At 45.0% G+C, this 19,278-nt stretch overlaps 1 protein-coding gene across 1 annotated transcript in view; it reads right to left on the bottom strand.

Annotated features, from left to right (window-relative positions):
• The window catches only part of LOC115124936 (intersectin-2-like), a 155,877-nt gene that overhangs the window by 64,193 nt on the left and 72,406 nt on the right, over positions 1 to 19,278 (bottom strand). The window contains exon 2 of the mRNA XM_065025865.1: positions 2,531 to 2,599. Coding sequence (XP_064881937.1) covers positions 2,531 to 2,537 — 7 coding nt within the window. The 5' untranslated portion in view covers positions 2,538 to 2,599. The remainder of the gene's footprint in view (positions 1 to 2,530; positions 2,600 to 19,278) is intronic.

Here is a 19,278-nt window from a genome sequence, read left to right as displayed (position 1 = left end):
AAGTAGACACGGGGCTTACTGAAAGTAGACACGGGGCTTACTGAAAGTGGACACGGGGCTTACTGAAAGTGGACACGGGGCTTACTGAAAGTGGACACGGGGTTTACTGAAAGTAGACACGGGGCTTACTGAAAGTGGACACGGGGCTTACTGAAAGTAGACACGGGGCTTACATAAAGTGGACACGGGGCTTAGAAAGTAGACACGGGCTTACTGAAAGTGGACACGGGGCTTACAGAAAGTGGACACGGGGCTTACTGAAAGTGGACACGGGGCTTACTGAAAGTAGACACGGGGCTTACTGAAAGTAGACACGGGGCTTACTGAAAGTAGACACGGGGCTTACTGAAAGTAGACACGGGGCTTACTGAAAGTGGACACGGGGCTTACAGTACAGTACAGGACAATATTACTTGAATCCATTGATCCAGTAGGTAGAGTATGTTTGTGCTGGGACTGATCTGTCTTCTCAGTAGGGTTTCGCCCTGTTAATCCAGGCTAATTTCACATCATTCAGACTGAACAGGGAGAACCACATAACAGAGGTACGTAGATACAACAGAACAGTATCAGGGAGGGACGTAGAGTTAGATACAACAGAACAGTATCAGGGAGGGACGTAGAGTTAGATACAACAGAACAGTATCAGGGAGGGACGTAGAGTTAGATACAACGGAACAGTATCAGGGAGGGACGTAGAGTTAGATACAACAGAACAGTATCAGGGAGGGACGTAGAGTTAGATACAACAGAACAGTATCAGGGAGGGACGTAGAGTTAGATACAACAGAACAGTATCAGGGAGGGACGTAGAGTACAGTAGATACAGCAGTAGAACAGACCCAGGTACAGTAGACAGCAGATACAGCAGTAGAACAGACTCAGGTACAGTAGACAGTAGATACAGCAGTAGAACAGACTCCGGTACAGTAGACAGTAGATACAGCAGTAGAACAGACTCAGGTACAGTAGACAGCAGATACAGCAGTAGAACAGACTCAGGTACAGTAGACAGTAGATACAGCAGTAGAACAGACTCAGGTACAGTAGATACAGCAGTAGAACAGACTCAGGTACAGTAGACAGTAGATACAGCAGTAGAACAGACTCAGGTACAGTAGACAGTAGATACAGCAGTAGAACTGACTCAGGTACAGCAGATACAGCAGTAGAACAGACCCAGGTACAGTAGACAGTAGGTACAGCAGTAGAACAGACTCAGGTACAGTAGACAGTAGATACAGCAGTAGAACTGACTCAGGTACAGTAGACATTAGATACAGCAGTAGAACTGACTCAGGTACAGTAGATACAGCAGTAGAACAGACTCAGGTACAGTAGATACAGCAGTAGAACTGACTGAGGTACAGTAGACATTAGATACAGCAGTAGAACAGACTCAGGTACAGTAGATACAGCAGTAGAACAGACTCAGGTACAGTAGATACAGCAGTAGAACAGACTCAGCTACAGTAGACAGTAGATACAGCAGTAGAACAGACTCAGGTACAGTAGATACAGCAGTAGAACTGACTCAGGTACAGTAGACAGATACAGCAGTAGAACTGACTCAGGTACAGTAGATACAGCAGTAGAACAGACTCAGGTACAGTAGATACAGCAGTAGAACAGACTCAGCTACAGTAGACAGTAGATACAGCAGTAGAACAGACTCAGGTACAGTTGATACAGCAGTAGAACAGACTCAGGTACAGTAGACAGTAGATACAGCAGTAGAACAGACTCAGGTACAGTTGATACAGCAGTAGAACAGACTCAGGTACAGTAGACAGTAGATACAGCAGTAGAACAGACTCAGGTACAGTAGATACAGCAGTAGAACAGACTCAGGTACAGTAGACAGTAGATACAGCAGTAGAACAGACTCAGGTACAGTAGACAGTAGATACAGCAGTAGAACACACTCAGGTACAGTAGATACAGCAGTAGAACAGACTCAGGTACAGCAGTAGAACAGACTCAGGTACAGCAGATACAGCAGTAGAACAGACCCAGGTACAGTAGATACAGCAGTAGAACAGACTCAGGTACAGCAGAAGAACAGACTCAGGTACAGTAGATACAGGAGCTGGATAGTGAGAGACAGAGTGGGGCTGCAGTGAACAGCACAGTGAACTATAACCTGCAGCGAGGACAGTCTGGAGGGGAGAGACTCATAATGATAATACAGCTGAATGTGCCATTGAGGGAGAGCGGGAAAATGACCGACCGACCAGCCAGCCAGCCAGCCAGCCAGCCAGCCAGCCAGCCAGCCAGCCAGCCACAGCCAGCCAGCCAGCCAGCCAGCCAGCCAGCCAGCCCAGCCCAGCCCAGCCAGCCAGCCAGCCAGACAGACAGACAGACAGACAGACAGACAGACAGACAGACAGACAGACAGACAGACAGACAGACAGACAGACAGACAGACAGACAGACAGACAGACACACACACACACACAGACACACACACACACAGACAGACACACAGACACACACACACACACACACAGTAATGAAGCCGTGGTCTTACCATTCATGGCTGCAGGTGGCAGAGGGGGCGTCTCCCGTTCCTCTACTCAGCCGGCCGGCTCGCAGTCATCTGCAAAACACACATGCCCACACTAGTGTCCAAGCACACTGAGCAAAACGTCCTCTCATTAATAATGAAGGGAGGGCAGAGCGCTGCTCACCCCAGAGAGAGAGATAAAGAGAGAGAGAGATAAAGAGAGAGAGAGATAAAGAGATAAAGAGAGAGAGATAAAAAGAGAGATTGAGAGAGAGATAAAGAGAGAGAGCGGTAAAAAGAGAGCGATAAAGAGAGAGAGATAAAGAGAGAGAGATAAAGAGAGAGAGAGAGATAAAGAGAGAGAGCGGTAAAAAGAGAGAGAGAGATAAAGAGAGAGTACACAGTGGCAGAATACCTGACCACTGTGACTGACCCAAACTTAAGGAAAGCTTTGACTATGTACAGACTCAGTGAGCATAGCCTTGCTATTGAGAAAGGCCGCCGTAGGCAGACATGGATCTCAAGAGAAAGACAGGCTATGTGCTCACTGCCCACAAAATGAGGTGGAAACTGAGCTGCACTTCCCAACCTCCTGCCCAATGTATGACCATATTAGAGAGACATATTTCCCTCAGATTACACAGATCCACAAAGAATTTGAAAACAAATCCAATTTTGATAATCTCCCATATCTACTGGGTGAAATTCCACAGTGTGACATCACAGCAGCAAGATTTGTGACCTGTTGCCACGAGTAAAGGGCAACCAGTGAAGAACAAACGCCATTGTAAATACAACCCATATTTATGCTTATTTATTTTCCCTTGTGGACTTTAACCATTTGTACATTGTTACAACACTGTATATATATGACATTTGTAATGTCTTTATTGTTTTGAAACTTCTGTTTGTGTAATGTTTATTGTTAATTTTTATTGTTTATTTCACTTTTGTATATTATCTACCTCATTTGCTTTGGCAATGTTAACACATGTTTCCCATGCCAATAAAGCCCCTTGAATTGAATTGAATTTGAATTGATAAAGAGAGGAGCAGCTGCTCAGTTTCTCATTGGTCAGCAGGTTAACAGGGTTTCTCCTGTTGCCCTTAGAGTCACACACAGAGACCCCAGGGCCACTTCCCAACTCTACAGCTACACAGAGACCCCAGGGCCACGTCCCAACTCTACAGCTACACAGAGACACTAGGACCACGTCCCAACTCTACAGCTACACAGAGACCCCAGGGCCACGTCCCAACTCTACAGCTACACAGAGACACTAGGACCACGTCCCAACTCTACAGCTACACAGAGACCCCAGGGCCACATCCCAACTCTACAGCTACACAGAGACACCAGGGCCACTTCCCAACTCTACAGCTAAACAGAGACACCAGGGCCACACCCAACTCTACAGCTACAGAGACCCCAGGGCCACGTCCCAACTCTACTGCTACAGAGATCCCAGGGCCACTTCCCAACTCTACTGCTACAGAGACACCAGGGCCACGTCCCAACTCTACAGCTACAGAGATCCCAGGGCCACGTCCCAACTCTACCGCTACAGAGACTCCAGGGCCACGTCCCAACTCTACAGCTACACAGAGACACTAGGACCACGTCCCAACTCTACAGCTACACAAAGACCCCAGGGCCACGTCCCAACTCTACAGCTACACAGAGACACTAGGACCACGTCCCAACTCTACAGCTACACAGAGACACCAGGGCCACTTCCCAACTCTACAGCTAAACAAAGACACCAGGGCCACACCCAACTCTACAGCTACAGAGACCCCAGGGCCACGTCCCAACTCTACTGCTACAGAGATCCCAGGGCCACTTCCCAACTCTACTGCTACAGAGACACCAGGGCCACGTCCCAACTCTACAGCTACAGAGATCCCAGGGCCACGTCCCAACTCTACTGCTACAGAGACCCCAGGGCCACTTCCCAACTCTACTGCTACAGAGACCCCAGGGCCACTTCCCAACTCTACTGCTACAGAGATCCCAGGGCCACGTCCCAACTCTACAGCGACCCCAGGGCCATGTCCCAACTCTACTGCTACAGAGACTCCAGGGCCACACCCAACTCTACTGCTACAGAGACCCCAGGGCCACTTCCCAACTCTACTGCTACAGAGACCCCAGGGCCACTTCCCAACTCTACTGCTACAGAGACACCAGGGCCACGTCCCAACTCTACTGCTACAGAGATCCCAGGGCCACGTCCCAACTCTACTGCTACAGAGACTCCAGGGCCACATCCCAACTCTACTGCTACAGAGACCCCAGGGCCACGTCCCAACTCTACTGCTACAGAGATCCCAGGGCCACATCCCAACTCTACTGCTACAGAGACCCCAGGGCCACGTCCCAACTCTACTGCTACAGAGACACCAGGCTTCACTACAGTACCTGGTTCGAATCCAGGCTATATCACATCCGGCCATGATTGGGTGTCCCATAGGGCGGCGCACAATTGGCCCAGCGTCGTCCGGGTTAGGCCGGAGTAGGCCGTCATTGTAAAATAAGAATTTGATTTAACTGACTTGCCTAGTTAAATAAAGGTTGAATAAAAATCCCCTTGTTCTCCCCAGCTACAGGAGGATAATGTAACCCGTAAAAGAACCGCTGCCAAACTCAAACACAACATTAACCGACATGAACAAGCCAGCAGCCATTGTAGTGGTTACAGTGGTCAGGAGAACGCATGGCAGACTGGTCTACTATAGAGATCAATTACGATTAACAGGAAAAACGTAGAAAACACTGTGTGTGTTCTACTAACATGGACATTATTTTTCTTTACTGGAAGAAAGCCAGCCAGCCAGCCAGCAAGCCAGTCAGCCAGCCAGCCAGCCAGCCAGCCAGCCAGCCAGCCTGCCTGCCTGCACAGGTGAAGGGTAGAGGTGTGTGTGAAGAAAGGTGTGTGTAATAACAAGCATAGCACCAAAACATCTAAACTCCTCAACAAGCATTTTCGCTAGATATTTGTTGGCTTTCTTGTGGAGGCAACCAGCTCTTCCGTAAGCTCACGAAGGCTTCTCTCTTGACAGCATTATTATCCTTGCTTAGCAAACCCAACTTCCTTACGTTAAAGTAGATCTTGATGCTATGATGGCCATAACTGAATCCATGGTGTTTATTAACTCATTCATACCCCCAGACTTATTCCACATTTAGTTACATCCTGAATTCAAAAATGTACACACAATAACCCACAATGACAAAAGTGAAAACATGTTTTTAGACATTTTTGCAAATGTATTAAAAAAATGAAATATTGAAATATCTAATGTTCATAAGTATTCATGCGACTGAGTCAACACATGTTAGAATAACCTTTGGCAGTGATTAGAGCTGTGAGTCTTTCTGGTTAAGTCTAAGAGTTTTGCACACTTGGATTGTACAATATTTGCACATCATTATTTAAAAAATTATTCAAGCTCTGTCAAGTTGGTGGTTGATCATTGCTAGACAGCCATTTTCAAGTCTTTCCATAGTCAAAACTGTAACTAGGCCACTCAGAAACATTCAATGTCATCTTGGTAGGTGATTTAATCTCCCAGTGTCTGGTGGAAAGCACACTGAACAAGGTTTTGCATGTGTTCCGTTTATTTTTATCCTAAAAGACTACCAAGTCCTTGCCGATGACAAGCATACCCACAACCTGATGCAGCCACCACAGTGCTTGAAAATATGAGGAGTGGTATTCGGTAATGTGTTATGTTGGATTTGTTCCAAACTTAACACTTTCTATTCAGGACATTAAGTTAATTTCTTTGCCACATTTTTTTGCAGGTTTACTTTAGTTAGTTGTTGCAAACAAGATGCATGTTTTGGATTTTTAAAATATTCTGTACAGGTTTCCTTCCCTTCACTGTGTCAATTGGGTTAGTATTGTGGAAGAACTACAATGTTGTTCATCCATCCATCAGTTTTTTCCTATCACAGCCATTAAACTCTGTTTTAATGTCCCCATGGCCTCATGGTGAAATCCCTAAGTGGTTTCCTTCCTCTCCGGCAACTGAGTTAGGAAGGACGCCTGTATCTTTGTAGCGGCTGGGTGTATTGATACACCATCCAAAGTGTAATTAATAACTTCACTATTCTCAATTCAAGATTCAATGTCTCCTTCAGGTTTTTTTTACCCATCTACCAATAGGTGCCCTTCTGTGCAAGGCATTGGAAAACCTCCCTGTGGTTGAATCTGTGTTTGAAATTCACTGCTCGACTGAGGGATCTTACAGATAATTGTATGTGTGGGGTACAGACGAGGTAGTCATTCAAAAAGCATGTTAAATACTGTCATTGCACACAGAGTGAGTCCATGAAACTTATTATGTGACTTCTTGTTAAGGATTTAGGCTTACCATAACAAACCATAACAAAGGGGTTGAATACTTTGGCACTGTATGTGGCAGGGACTCCAGAAAATCACAGACTATAAAGGCGAAAACCACACCAACGCCTTGCTCCCGGATAAGCGAAACACGGGGACTGTCTGCCTACGGGGACTGTCTGCTCACGGGGACTGTCTGCCCACGGGGACTGTCTGCTCACGGGGACTGTCTGCTCACGGGGACTGTCTGCTCACGGGGACTGTCTGCCCACGGGGACTGTCTGCTCACGGGGACTGTCTGCCCACGGGGACTGTCTGCTCACGGGGACTGTCTGCTCACGGGGACTGTCTGCTCACGGGGACTGTCTGCCTACGAGGACTGTCTGCCCACGGGGACTGTCTGCTCACGGGGACTGTCTGCTCACGAGGACTGTCTGCTCACGGGGACTGTCTGCTCACGGGGACTGTCTGCCTACGAGGACTGTCTGCTCACGAGGAATGTCTGCTCACGTTCGCCGTGGCCGACACGAGTAAGACATTTAAGCATGTTAACCCTCGCAAGGCTGCCGGCCCAGAAGGCATAACAAGCTGCATCCTCAGAGCTTGTGCAGACCAGCAGGCTGGAGTGTTTACAGACATATTCAATCTCTCCCTATCCCAGTCTGTCATCCCCTCTTGCTTCAAAATGTCCACCATTGTTCCTGTACCCAAGAAAGTGAAAGTACCTTCCCTAAATGTCTATCGCCACGTAGCACTCAGTCCTGTCATCATGAAGTGCTTTGAGAGACTAGTCAAGGATCATATCACCTCCATCTTACCCGACACCTTAGACCACGTGTCAAACTCATTCCATGGAGGACCGAATGTCTGCAGATTTTTGCTCCACCCTTGTACTTGATAGACTTAAAGTCACTAATTAGTAAGGAACTCCCCTCACCTGTTTTTTTAGGTCATTTAAAAAAAACATTTAAAAAAAAAAATAAAACACACAGCCCACCATGGAATGAGTTCGACACCCCTGCCATAGACCCACAACAATTTACATACCGCCCCAACAGATCCATGGATGTAGCAATCGCACTGCCTTTCCCATCTGGACAAGAAGAATACCTATGTAAGAATGCTGTTCATCGACTACAGCTCAGCCTTCAACACCATAGTGCCTTCCAATTTCATCACTAAGCTCGGGGCCCTTGGGTCTGAACCCCGCCCTGTGCAACAGAGTCATGGACTTCCTGAAGGGCCGACTCCAGGTGGTACAGGTAGGCAACAAAACCTCCACCACACTGATCATCAACAAGGGGACCCCACAAGGGTGCGTGCTCAGCCCCCTTCTGCACTCCCTGTTCACCCATGACTACGTGGCCATGCACATGTCCAACTCAATCATCAAGTTTGCAGGTAACAGAGGTAGGCCTGATTACCAACAATGACGAGACAGCCTACAGGGAGGGAGGTGGTGAGGGCCCTGGTGGAGTGGTGCCAGGAAAATAACCACTCCCTTAATGTCAACAAAATGAAGGAGCTGATCAAGGACTTCAGGAGAAAGCACGTCCCCGACCACATGAGTGGAGAGGGTGAAAAGCTTCAAGTTCCTCAGCGTGCATGCAAAATAGCGGACCCAGAGAAGCCAAGGGAGGTGATAGGTCGGAATGAAGTGGACCCACAATTGTACAAAAATAATACCTGAATTTATTACAGATATAGGGTTTCAGGATACAAGGCTTGTCTCAAACAGTCCATAGCAGCAACATTCAGGACATGAAAACTCACAAAAAATGACAGATGGCGAGTCTAAAACTCAGCATCTCAAAAGGGTTCCTACTGCATCTAAGTCTGGGCCTAAATGGTAAACAACATAACTAGGGGATTACCCCTTTTCCAGATCTAAACAGAGCACAACTCCCCTTACTGGGACTAAATATTATCTACCAGAACAGCCTAAATCAACTGTCTGTGGAGCACATTGTAAAATTGGTGTTCAAATCTCAGCTGAAAGAAAAGGAAAACATTTATCACCTTTGATCCTCAACCCCACCCACACTTATTAACCAATGAGAAGCAGCATTTAATTAGAATAACTTTACTTTGTTAATTAGACCAGGTAACACTATGGAAAACATGATTCGTTAATTGCATTCATTAGTTTAAAATCACCATATTTCGTCATGTCAAATTTAGTTAAAAAGACAAGAGCTACATCAAATAGAACATGATTCATGTACAACTTAGTTTAAAAGACAGAGCTACATCAAATAGAACATGATTCATGTACAACTTAGTTTAAAAGACAGAGCTACATCAAATAGAAGATGATTCATGTACAACTTAGTTTAAAAGACAGAGCTACATCAAATAGAACATGATTCATGTACAACTTAGTTTAAAAGACAGAGCTACATCAAATAGAACATGATTCATGTACAACTTAGTTTAAAAGACAGAGCTACATCAAATAGAACATGATTCATGTACAACTTAGTTTAAAAGACAGAGCTACATCAAATAGAACATGATTCATGTACAACTTAGTTTAAAAGACAGAGCTACATCAAATAGAACATGATTCATGTACAACTTAGTTTAAAAGACAGAGCTACATCAAATAGAACATGATTCATGTACAACTTAGTTAAAAAGACAAGAGCTACATCAAATAGAACATGATTAGAACTACTACTGAGGCAGAATAAACGCATGGCTGAACTACATGCTAATTATCTAACACACCACACCTGGTTTAAACCTGAACAACCAACTCGGTAGCAAACAACAAAGGTCAGGAACACCTAAACTGGTAGATAGCCATGCATGGACCTTTGCACTTTATCCAAACCACACATGTATAGACATTGAATCATTTAAAGATAATATTAACTTCCATTTTAAAATGGTAATGAGGCCAGACGAAGGCTGCCTCTTCACAGTGCACATCACTGACAACCTGAAAATGGTCCACACACACAGACAGTGTGGTGAAGAAGGTGCAACATCGCGCCTCTTCAACACAAGGAGGCTGAAGAAGTTTAGCTTGGCCCCTAAGACCCTCAGGAACTACTACAGATGCACCATTGAGAGCATCCTGTCGACCTGTATCACCGTCCGGGCTCTACAGAGGGTGGTGAGTCACCAGGGGAACACTGCCTGCCCACCTGGTGTCACAGGAAGGCCAAGAAGATCATCAAGGACACGAGGTCACCCGAGCCACGACCTGTTCACCCCACTACCATCTAGAAGGTGGAGACAGTACAGGTGCATCAAAGCTGAGACCTAGAGACTGAAGCACAGCTTCTATCTCCAGGCCATCAGACTGTTAAATAGTTATCATCAGCCGGCATCCGCCCAGTACCCTGCCCTGAACATTAGTCACTGTTACTAGCCGGCTACCACCTGGCACTCTACCCTGCACCTTACAGACTGCTGCCCAATGTACATAGAGTCATTACACACTGGTCACTTTAACAATATTTACATACTGTTTTACCAACTTTATATGTAAATACTGTATTCTAGTCAAGGATATATAACTACTGCTGTACACACCTTTTCTATTCATACACTGTCCATACACACCATCATATACATTTACAGTGTATTTACACTGAACAAAAATATCAAATGCAACATGTAAAGTGTTGGTCCCATGTTTCATGAACTGAAATAAAAGATCCCAGAAATGTTCCATATTCACAAAAAGGTTTCTTTCTCTCAAATTTTGTGCACACATTTTTTACATCCCTGTTAGTGAGCATTTCTCATTTGCCAAAATAATCCATCCACCTGACAGGTGTGGCATATGAAGAAGCTGATAAAAACAGCATGATCATTACACAGGTGCACCTTGTTCTGGGGACAATAAAAGGCCACTCTAAAATGTGCAGATGTCACATAACACAGTGCCACAGATGTCTCAAGTTTTGAGGGAGTGAGAAATTGGCATGTTGACTGCAGGAATGTCCACCAGAGTGGTTGCCAGCAAATGTAATGTTAATTTCTCTACCATAAGCCGCCTCAAATGTTGTTTTAGAGAATTTGTATTATGTCCTACCGGCCTCACAACCGAAGACCACGTGTATGGCGTGTGGGTGAGAGGTTTGCTGATGTCAACGTTGTGAACAGAGCGCCCCATGGTGGCAGTGGGGTCATGGTATGGGCAGGCATAAGCTACGGACAACCAACACAATTGCATTTTATCGATGGCAATTTGAATGCACAAAAATACCTGATCCACACCCCTACATTTTAAGGTATCTGTGACCAACAGATGCATATCTGTATTTCCAGTCATGTGAAATCCATAGATTAGGGCCTAATGAATATATTTAATTTGACTGAATTCCTTATATGAACAGTAACTCAGTAAAACCGATTACATTTTGCATGTTGCGTTTATATTTTTTGTTCAGTATTTATTCTGGACTCTGACACTGCATGTCCTAATATTTCTATAATTCCTTTCTTAAAATTTTGGAGAATTTTTTTTTGTTCAGAATTGACCAAAGGGACATTTCTAAATTGATCAAAAGGGACAGATATGGCCCGTGGGCCACCAGTTGAATAGCCCTGCCCTACAGGATGCTGGAGGTTGAGGCTTTAGAATTGATCTGTCCTGTCTCAAATAAACCCTTAGCGCCTGACCATAGAACCTTCCAGATGGGAAGGCTCGGACAGGTGTACTAGAGGTAAACTAATGTGGTAAATGGCAGAGGAGGAAGAGACAGAGGGAGGGAAGGAGGGGTGGGTCACTCTCCCTCTCAGACCCGATCGGTCTTTCTGTCCTTCTCCCTAGGATTTAAGGGGTAGAGGCTAGGGGCTGTTTCTGTACAAACCTATCTGTATCGGTGAGAAAGGTGTCCATGTAGGTGCCTGTCTGGAAAGGAGAAAGGCCTAATCCAGGATGCAAAAGAGTCTAGGAAAACATTACTAACAGCCAGGGATCCCCTAGGTCTTTGTGGAGCTTGCTGACACATAACACTGAGCAGCACAACAGGAGAGAATGGAGTCTGACAGGACAGAGAACGCAGGCAACTCCATGTTTATAATCCATTTAGAGGAGCGGAGGAGAGGAGACAAGGGCTGGGAATTGCCAGGGACCTCACGATACTATCAGGATACTTAGGTGCCGATACAATATGTATTGCGATTCTCACCTAGCGCGAGCTAACGCCACCTAACGCCATCTGACGCTAGCTAACACCATCTAGGGCTAGCTAAAGCCATCTAGCGCTCAAAAAATAAGTATATGGATTCTGCACTGACCACATCTTGTGTTGAAAAGGAGAGAATACCGCTACAGAGAGAACAGAGTGACAACTCTGGGCCTGTAGAGATGACATCATCAGAACACCAGTTAACCCTGTCATCATTCTCTGTGGGAGTTCTACTCTACCAAACAGGGAATAACACAACACATATCAGGGCTGAGATACAGAGACCGAACAGAAAGGAGAGAGGGTAGGAACAACACAGTCACTGTTCATACCTCTCACTGATCTATTGAGGCAATTTCGTTCGGGGCGATGAGCGCTGACTCAACACACACCTGAGTCATCCTGTCACAGCTCAGGAATGCAGACTGGCAGCTCTGAGAGAGAAATATAGAGAAAAGGAGAAAAAGAAGCTGAGAGAATGAGAGCATGTAGGGTGGATCGAGGGATACGCCTAGCCGTGACGTGGCCTAAAGCCCATCTCACCATGGTGACATCAGGACTTTAAATGGTGAACTATAGAGATATTTGAATCACTGCAACATGAACACAGATTAATGATGTTTACCTTTCTTTCTTTCGGAGCACGCCTCTCCCTCCATTGTTTCACCCTGAAGCCTTTGGGTGAGTTCCATCTAGAAACTCCCTCTACACAGGCCTGGACAGATGATCATTGGGCCTACAGACAGATTAGCTGACAACGTCAGGAAAACGATGCAGGAGCTTCAATGGGGCAGAAGTCTGTTTGTTTGTTGTGATTCTGGACGGCCAGATAGCTAGCAATATTGACAAGAAACTGTGGGGAATCGTAAGTGGCTCGTTTGAGCTAGTTTCATCTGGTTCTTGATACCTTGTCTTGAGGTGTTCTGACTGATACCATGTCTATGCTAATATGGCTCAAATTCACTAGCTAGCTCACCAACAACTGTATCAATGTATTTGAGAATCAACATGTGCTCATTGTGCAAATGTATTTATGTTTCAATAAACATTGGAAAGGAAATATAGTTTACATGACGTCAACAGTCTCTGCGTCTCTCTCGGTCTCTGGTAGTGATGCACCGATATGCTGTAATAGAAATAAGGCCATGCTATTTAAACAAAAATAAATCATCCTCCCTGATCTTAAAAACAGCACTGCAACCCATCTATAGCCTATTGATGTGGTCCTTGACATACTGAAGACCTCTCCAGACATTGTAAATATCTGTATATCTGCCTGGACCTACCAAGGATGAAGTTCTCCACAGCCAATCACAGACAAGATGGCGATCAGTGAACAGTTTCCCAAAAACATCTTAAGGCTAAATGAATAATTTAGTGCAATGGTTCTAACGATGAATTTAACCTTGATCTAGAGAATATTTAGGTCACTTGATCTCATCTAGGCTGGATTGGCTATCTGGATGAAGGCTTAATCTGGATTAACGGGTGTGGAACTACTTGCAAAGTTTGGTACGAGAATTTCGGTAAAATCGCTTCGTTTTTTTTTTGTTTTCCAAAAAGTCTAAAATATCTGCTCCAAATTAAGATTCATCGATGTCTTCAGAAAGAATGGGGTGTCAGCTACGACATGACACAATGGACACAACGGTTATTGAACTAGGTTTACAATAAGTGTTGTGGATTTCCACCCGGTAACAGAGTTTCATCATGGGATCTGTACTACATAGAAATACATAACGATGTATCCTAAATAGGTCAACAAAAAGGTATAAATATACAATATCCTCCGTTGCATATTTGGGTATTAAACAACACACTGGCTATTATTTTAATGAGTTCTGCCCCCAAAACAAGACCAAATTTGGTTGGTCCACATAGGACCAAATCTGAACCAATCATAGACCGTCTGTTTCACAAGTTTCAACATCAAAGTACAGCACAGTACAGTAGAGAGGAGTAGAGTTCAGTACAGTAGAGAGGAGTAGAGTCCAGTACAGTAGAGAGGAGTAGAGTACAGCACAGTACAGTAGAGAGAAGTAGAGTTCAGTACAGTACAGCACAGTACAGTACAGTACAGTAGAGAGGAGTAGAGTTCAGTACAGTACAGTACAGAACAGTAGAGAGGAGTAGAGTTCAGTACAGTACAGCACAGCACAGTACAGTACAGAACAGTAGAGAGGAGTAGAGTTCAGTATAGTAGAGTTCAGTACAGTACAGTACAGTACAGTAGAGTGCAGTAGAGAACAGTAGAGAGGAGTAGAGTCCAGTACAGTAGAGAGGAGTAGAGTTCAGTATAGTAGAGTTCAGTACAGTACAGTAGAGTGCAGTAGAGAGGAGTAGAGTCCAGTACAGTACAGTAGAGTTTAGTACAGTACAGTAGAGAGGAGTAGAGTTCTGTACAGTACAGCACAGAACAGTAGAGAGGAGTAGAGTCCAGTACAGTAGAGTTTAGTACAGCACAGAACAGTAGAGAGGAGTAGAGTTCAGTACAGTACAGCACAGCACAGTACAGTACAGAACAGTAGAGAGGAGTAGAGTTCAGTATAGTAGAGTTCAGTACAGTACAGTACAGTACAGTACAGTAGAGTGCAGTAGAGAACAGTAGAGAGGAGTAGAGTCCGGTACAGTAGAGAGGAGTAGAGTTCAGTATAGTAGAGTTCAGTACAGTACAGTACAGAACAGTAGAGAGGAGTAGAGTCCAGTACAGTACAGTAGAGTTTAGTACAGTACAGTAGAGAGGAGTAGAGTTCAGTACAGTACAGTAGAGTTTAGTACAGTTGAGAGGAGTAGAGTTCAGTACAGTACAGTAGAGTTTAGTACAGTACAGTACAGTACAGTAGAGGAGTAGAGTTCAGTACAGTACAGTAGAGTTTAGTACAGTACAGTAAAGTACAGTACAGTAGAGAGGAGTAGAGTTCAGTATAGTAGAGTTTAGTACAGTACAGTAAAGTACAGTACAGTAGAGAGGAGTAGAGTTCAGTACAGTAGAGTAGAGTTTAGTACAGTACAGTAAAGTAGAGTACAGTAGAGAGGAGTAGAGTTCAGTACAGTAGAGTTTAGTACAGTAAAGTACAGTACAGTAGAGAGGAGTAGAGTTCAGTACAGTACAGTAGAGTTTAAGACAGTACAGTAAAGTACAGAACAGTAGAGAGGAGTAGAGCTCAGTACAGTACAGTAGAGTTTAGTACAGTACAGAACAGTAGAGAGGAGTAAAGTACAGAACAGTAGAGAGGAGTAGAGCTCAGTACAGTACAGTAGAGTTTAGTACAGTACAGAACAGTAGAGAGGAGTAGAGTTCAGTACAGTACAGTAGAGTTTAGTGCAGTACAGAACAGTAGAGAGGAGTAGAGTTCAGTACAGTACAGTAGAGTTTAGTACAGTACAGAACAGTAGAGAGGAGTAGAGTTCAGTACAGTACAGTACAGCACAGTACAGTACAGTACAGTATAGCACAGAACAGAACAGTAGAGAGGAGTAGAGTTCAGTACAGTACAGTAGAGTTCAGTACAGTAGAGTTCAGTACAGTAAAGTACAGTAGAGTACAGTACAGAACAGTAGAGAGGAGTAGAGTTCAGTACAGTAGAGTTCAGTAAAGTACAGTACAGTAGAGTACAGAACAGTAGAGAGGAGTAGAGTTCAGTACAGTAGAGTTCAGTAAAGTACAGTACAGTAGAGTACAGAACGGTAGAGAGGAGTAGAGTTCAGTACCGTATTTAATTTCCGTAATACCAATCACCTCACTGAAGACGTTCCTTTAAACAAAAGTAGACTCGGTCATAAGTCTTTATATGGGCCAATAAAACTCAGGTTTTACGTCTCCCATACTCTGAGGATGGTTTCAACCTTCCAGACTTGGAAGTGTATCAACTCACTATTCCAGGGCTTCTACTTCAATGCACTAAAGACAAAACAATGGGAACATATTGAAGATGAGCTCTTCCCCAGAATATTCTTACCTGTCTATTTTCAAAAGGATAAAGCTAAGAACATTAACAAATTCATAGTTAACATCACTATTAAAAAACATGGAAGAATATGAAATGTATTCTACAACAACCAGTATTACTCCCTAAAAACACAACCTTCTGGAACAATCCATGGATAGCTTTTAGGAATTCACAGACACATTGATCCGTATGGAAAACTAAAAGGAAGAGAAACTGTAAACGACTTGGTAACAGGTCATTAAAAAGTCATTTTGGACCAATTTAGACATTTTCAATATCACAGCTGTTTTATCCATGTCCCCTAACACAGCTCTGTTTATCCATGTCCCCTAACACAGCTCTGTTTATCCATGTCCCCTAACACAGCTCTGTTTATCCATGTCCCCTAACACAGCTCTGTTTATCCCTGTCCCCTAACACAGCTCTATTTATCCATGTCCCCTGTCACAGCTGTTTATCCCTGTCCCCTGTCACAGCTGTTTATCCCTGTCCCCTAACACAGCTCTGTTTATCCCCATCACAGCTCTGTTTATCCCTGTCCCCTAACACAGCTCTATTTATCCATGTCCCCTGTCACAGCTGTTTATCCATGTCCCCATCACAGCTCTGTTTATCCCTGTCCCCTAACACAGCTCTGTTTATCCATGTCCCCTAACACAGCTCTGTTTATCCATGTCCCCTAACACAGCTCTATTTATCCATGTCCCCTAACACAGCTCTATTTATCCATGTCCCCTAACACAGCTCTGTTTATCCCCATCACAGCTCTGTTTATCCATGTCCCCTAACACAGCTCTGTTTATCCCCATCACAGCTCTGTTTATCCCTGTCCCCTAACACAGCTCTGTTTATCCATGTCCCCTAACACAGCTCTATTTATCCATGTCCACTGTCACAGCTGTTTATCCATGTCCACTGTCACAGCTGTTTATCCATGTCCCCATCACAGCTCTGTTTATCCCTGTCCCTAAACACAGCTCTGTTTATCCATGTCCCCTAACACAGCTCTATTTATCCCCATCACAGCTCTGTTTATCCATATCCCCTAACACAGCTCTGTTTATCCATGTCCCCTAACACAGCTCTATTTATCCATGTCCACTGTCACAGCTGTTTATCCATGTCCCCATCACAGCTCTATTTATCCCCATCACAGCTCTGTTTATCCATGTCCCCTAACACAGCTCTATTTATCCATGTCCCCTAACACAGCTCTGTTTATCCATGTCCCCTAAACACAGCTCTGTTTATCCATGTCCCCTAACACAGCTCTGTTTATCCCTGTCCCCTAACACAGCTCTATTTATCCATGTCCCCTGTCACAGCTGTTTATCCCTGTCCCCTGTCACAGCTGTTTATCCCTGTCCCCTAACACAGCTCTGTTTATCCCCATCACAGCTCTGTTTATCCCTGTCCCCTAACACAGCTCTATTTATCCATGTCCCCTGTCACAGCTGTTTATCCATGTCCCCATCACAGCTCTGTTTATCCCTGTCCCCTAACACAGCTCTATTTATCCATGTCCCCTAACACAGCTCTGTTTATCCATGTCCCCTAACACAGCTCTATTTATCCATGTCCCCTAACACAGCTCTATTTATCCATGTCCCCTAACACAGCTCTATTTATCCATGTCCCCTAACACAGCTCTATTTATCCATGTCCCCTAACACAGCTCTGTTTATCCCCATCACAGCTCTGTTTATCCATGTCCCCTAACACAGCTCTGTTTATCCCCATCACAGCTCTGTTTATCCCTGTCCCCTAACACAGCTCTGTTTATCCATGTCCCCTGTCACAGCTGTTTATCCATGTCCATCACAGCTCTGTTTATCCACTGTCCATAACACAGCTGTTTATCCATGTCCCTGTCACAGCTGTTTATCCCCCTAACACAGCTCTGTTTATCCATGTCCCCATCACAGCTCTGTTTATCCCTGTCCCTTAACACAGCTCTGTTTATCCATGTCCCCTAACACAGCTCTGTTTATCCATGTCCCCTAACACAGCTCTATTTATCCCCATCACAGCTCTGTTTATCCATGTCCCCTAACACAGCTCTGTTTATCCATGTCCCCTAACACAGCTCTATTTATCCATGTCCACTGTCACAGCTGTTTATCCATGTCCCCATCACAGCTCTATTTATCCCCATCACAGCTCTGTTTATCCATGTCCCATAACACAGCTCTATTTATCCATGTCCCCTAACACAGCTCTGTTTATCCATGTCCCCTAACACAGCTCGGTTTATCCATGTCCCCTAACACAGCTCTGTTTATCCATGTCCCTTAACACAGCTCTGTTTATCCATGTCCCCAGCTCTGTTTATCCATGTCACAGCTCTGTTTATCCATGTCCCCTAACACAGCTCTGTTTATCCCTGTCCCCTGTCACAGCTCTGTTTATCCCTGTCCCCATCACAGCTGTTTATCCCTGTCCCCATCACAGCTCTGTTTATCCCTGTCACAGCTCTGTTTATCCCTGCTCTGTTTATCCATGTCCCCATCACAGCTCTGTTTATCCCTCTGTTTATCCCCCCATCACAGCTCTGTTTATCCCTGTCCCCATCACAGCTCTGTTTATCCCTGTCCCCTGTCACAGCTCTGTTTATCCCTGTCACAGCTCTGTTTATCCCTGTCCCCATCACAGCTCTGTTTATCCCTGTCCCCATCACAGCTCTGTTTATCCCTGTCCCCTGTCACAGCTCTGTTTATCCCTGTCCCCATCACAGCTCTGTTTATCCCTGTCCCCATCACAGCTCTGTTTATCCCTGTCCCCATCACAGCTCTGTTTATCCCTGTCCCCATCACAGCTCTGTTTATCCCTGTCCCCATCACAGCTCTGTTTATCCCTGTCCCCATCACAGCTCTGTTTATCCCTGTCCCCATCACAGCTCTGTTTATCCCTGTCCCCATCACAGCTCTGTTTATCCCTGTCCCCATCACAGCTCTGTTTATCCCTGTCCCCATCACAGCTCTGTTTATCCCTGTCCCCATCACAGCTCTGTTTATCCCTGTCCCCATCACAGCTCTGTTTATCCCTGTCCCCATCACAGCTCTGTTTATCCCTGTCCCCATCACAGCTCTGTTTATCCCTGTCCCCATCACAGCTCTGTTTATCCCCTGTCCCCTCCCACAGCCTGTTTATCCCTGTCCCCATCACAGCTCTGTTTATCCCTGTCCCCATCACAGCTCTGTTTATCCTGTCCCCTGTCACAGCTCTGTTTATCCCTGTCCCCATCACAGCTGTTTATCCCTGTCCCCATCACAGCTCTGTTTATCCCTGTCACAGCTCTGTTTATCCCTGTCCCCATCACAGCT

Source organism: Oncorhynchus nerka, linkage group LG12, assembly GCF_034236695.1.
Source record: "Oncorhynchus nerka isolate Pitt River linkage group LG12, Oner_Uvic_2.0, whole genome shotgun sequence".
Classification (NCBI taxonomy): Eukaryota; Metazoa; Chordata; class Actinopteri; order Salmoniformes; family Salmonidae; genus Oncorhynchus; species Oncorhynchus nerka.
This window is presented reverse-complemented; position numbering and strand designations above follow the sequence as displayed.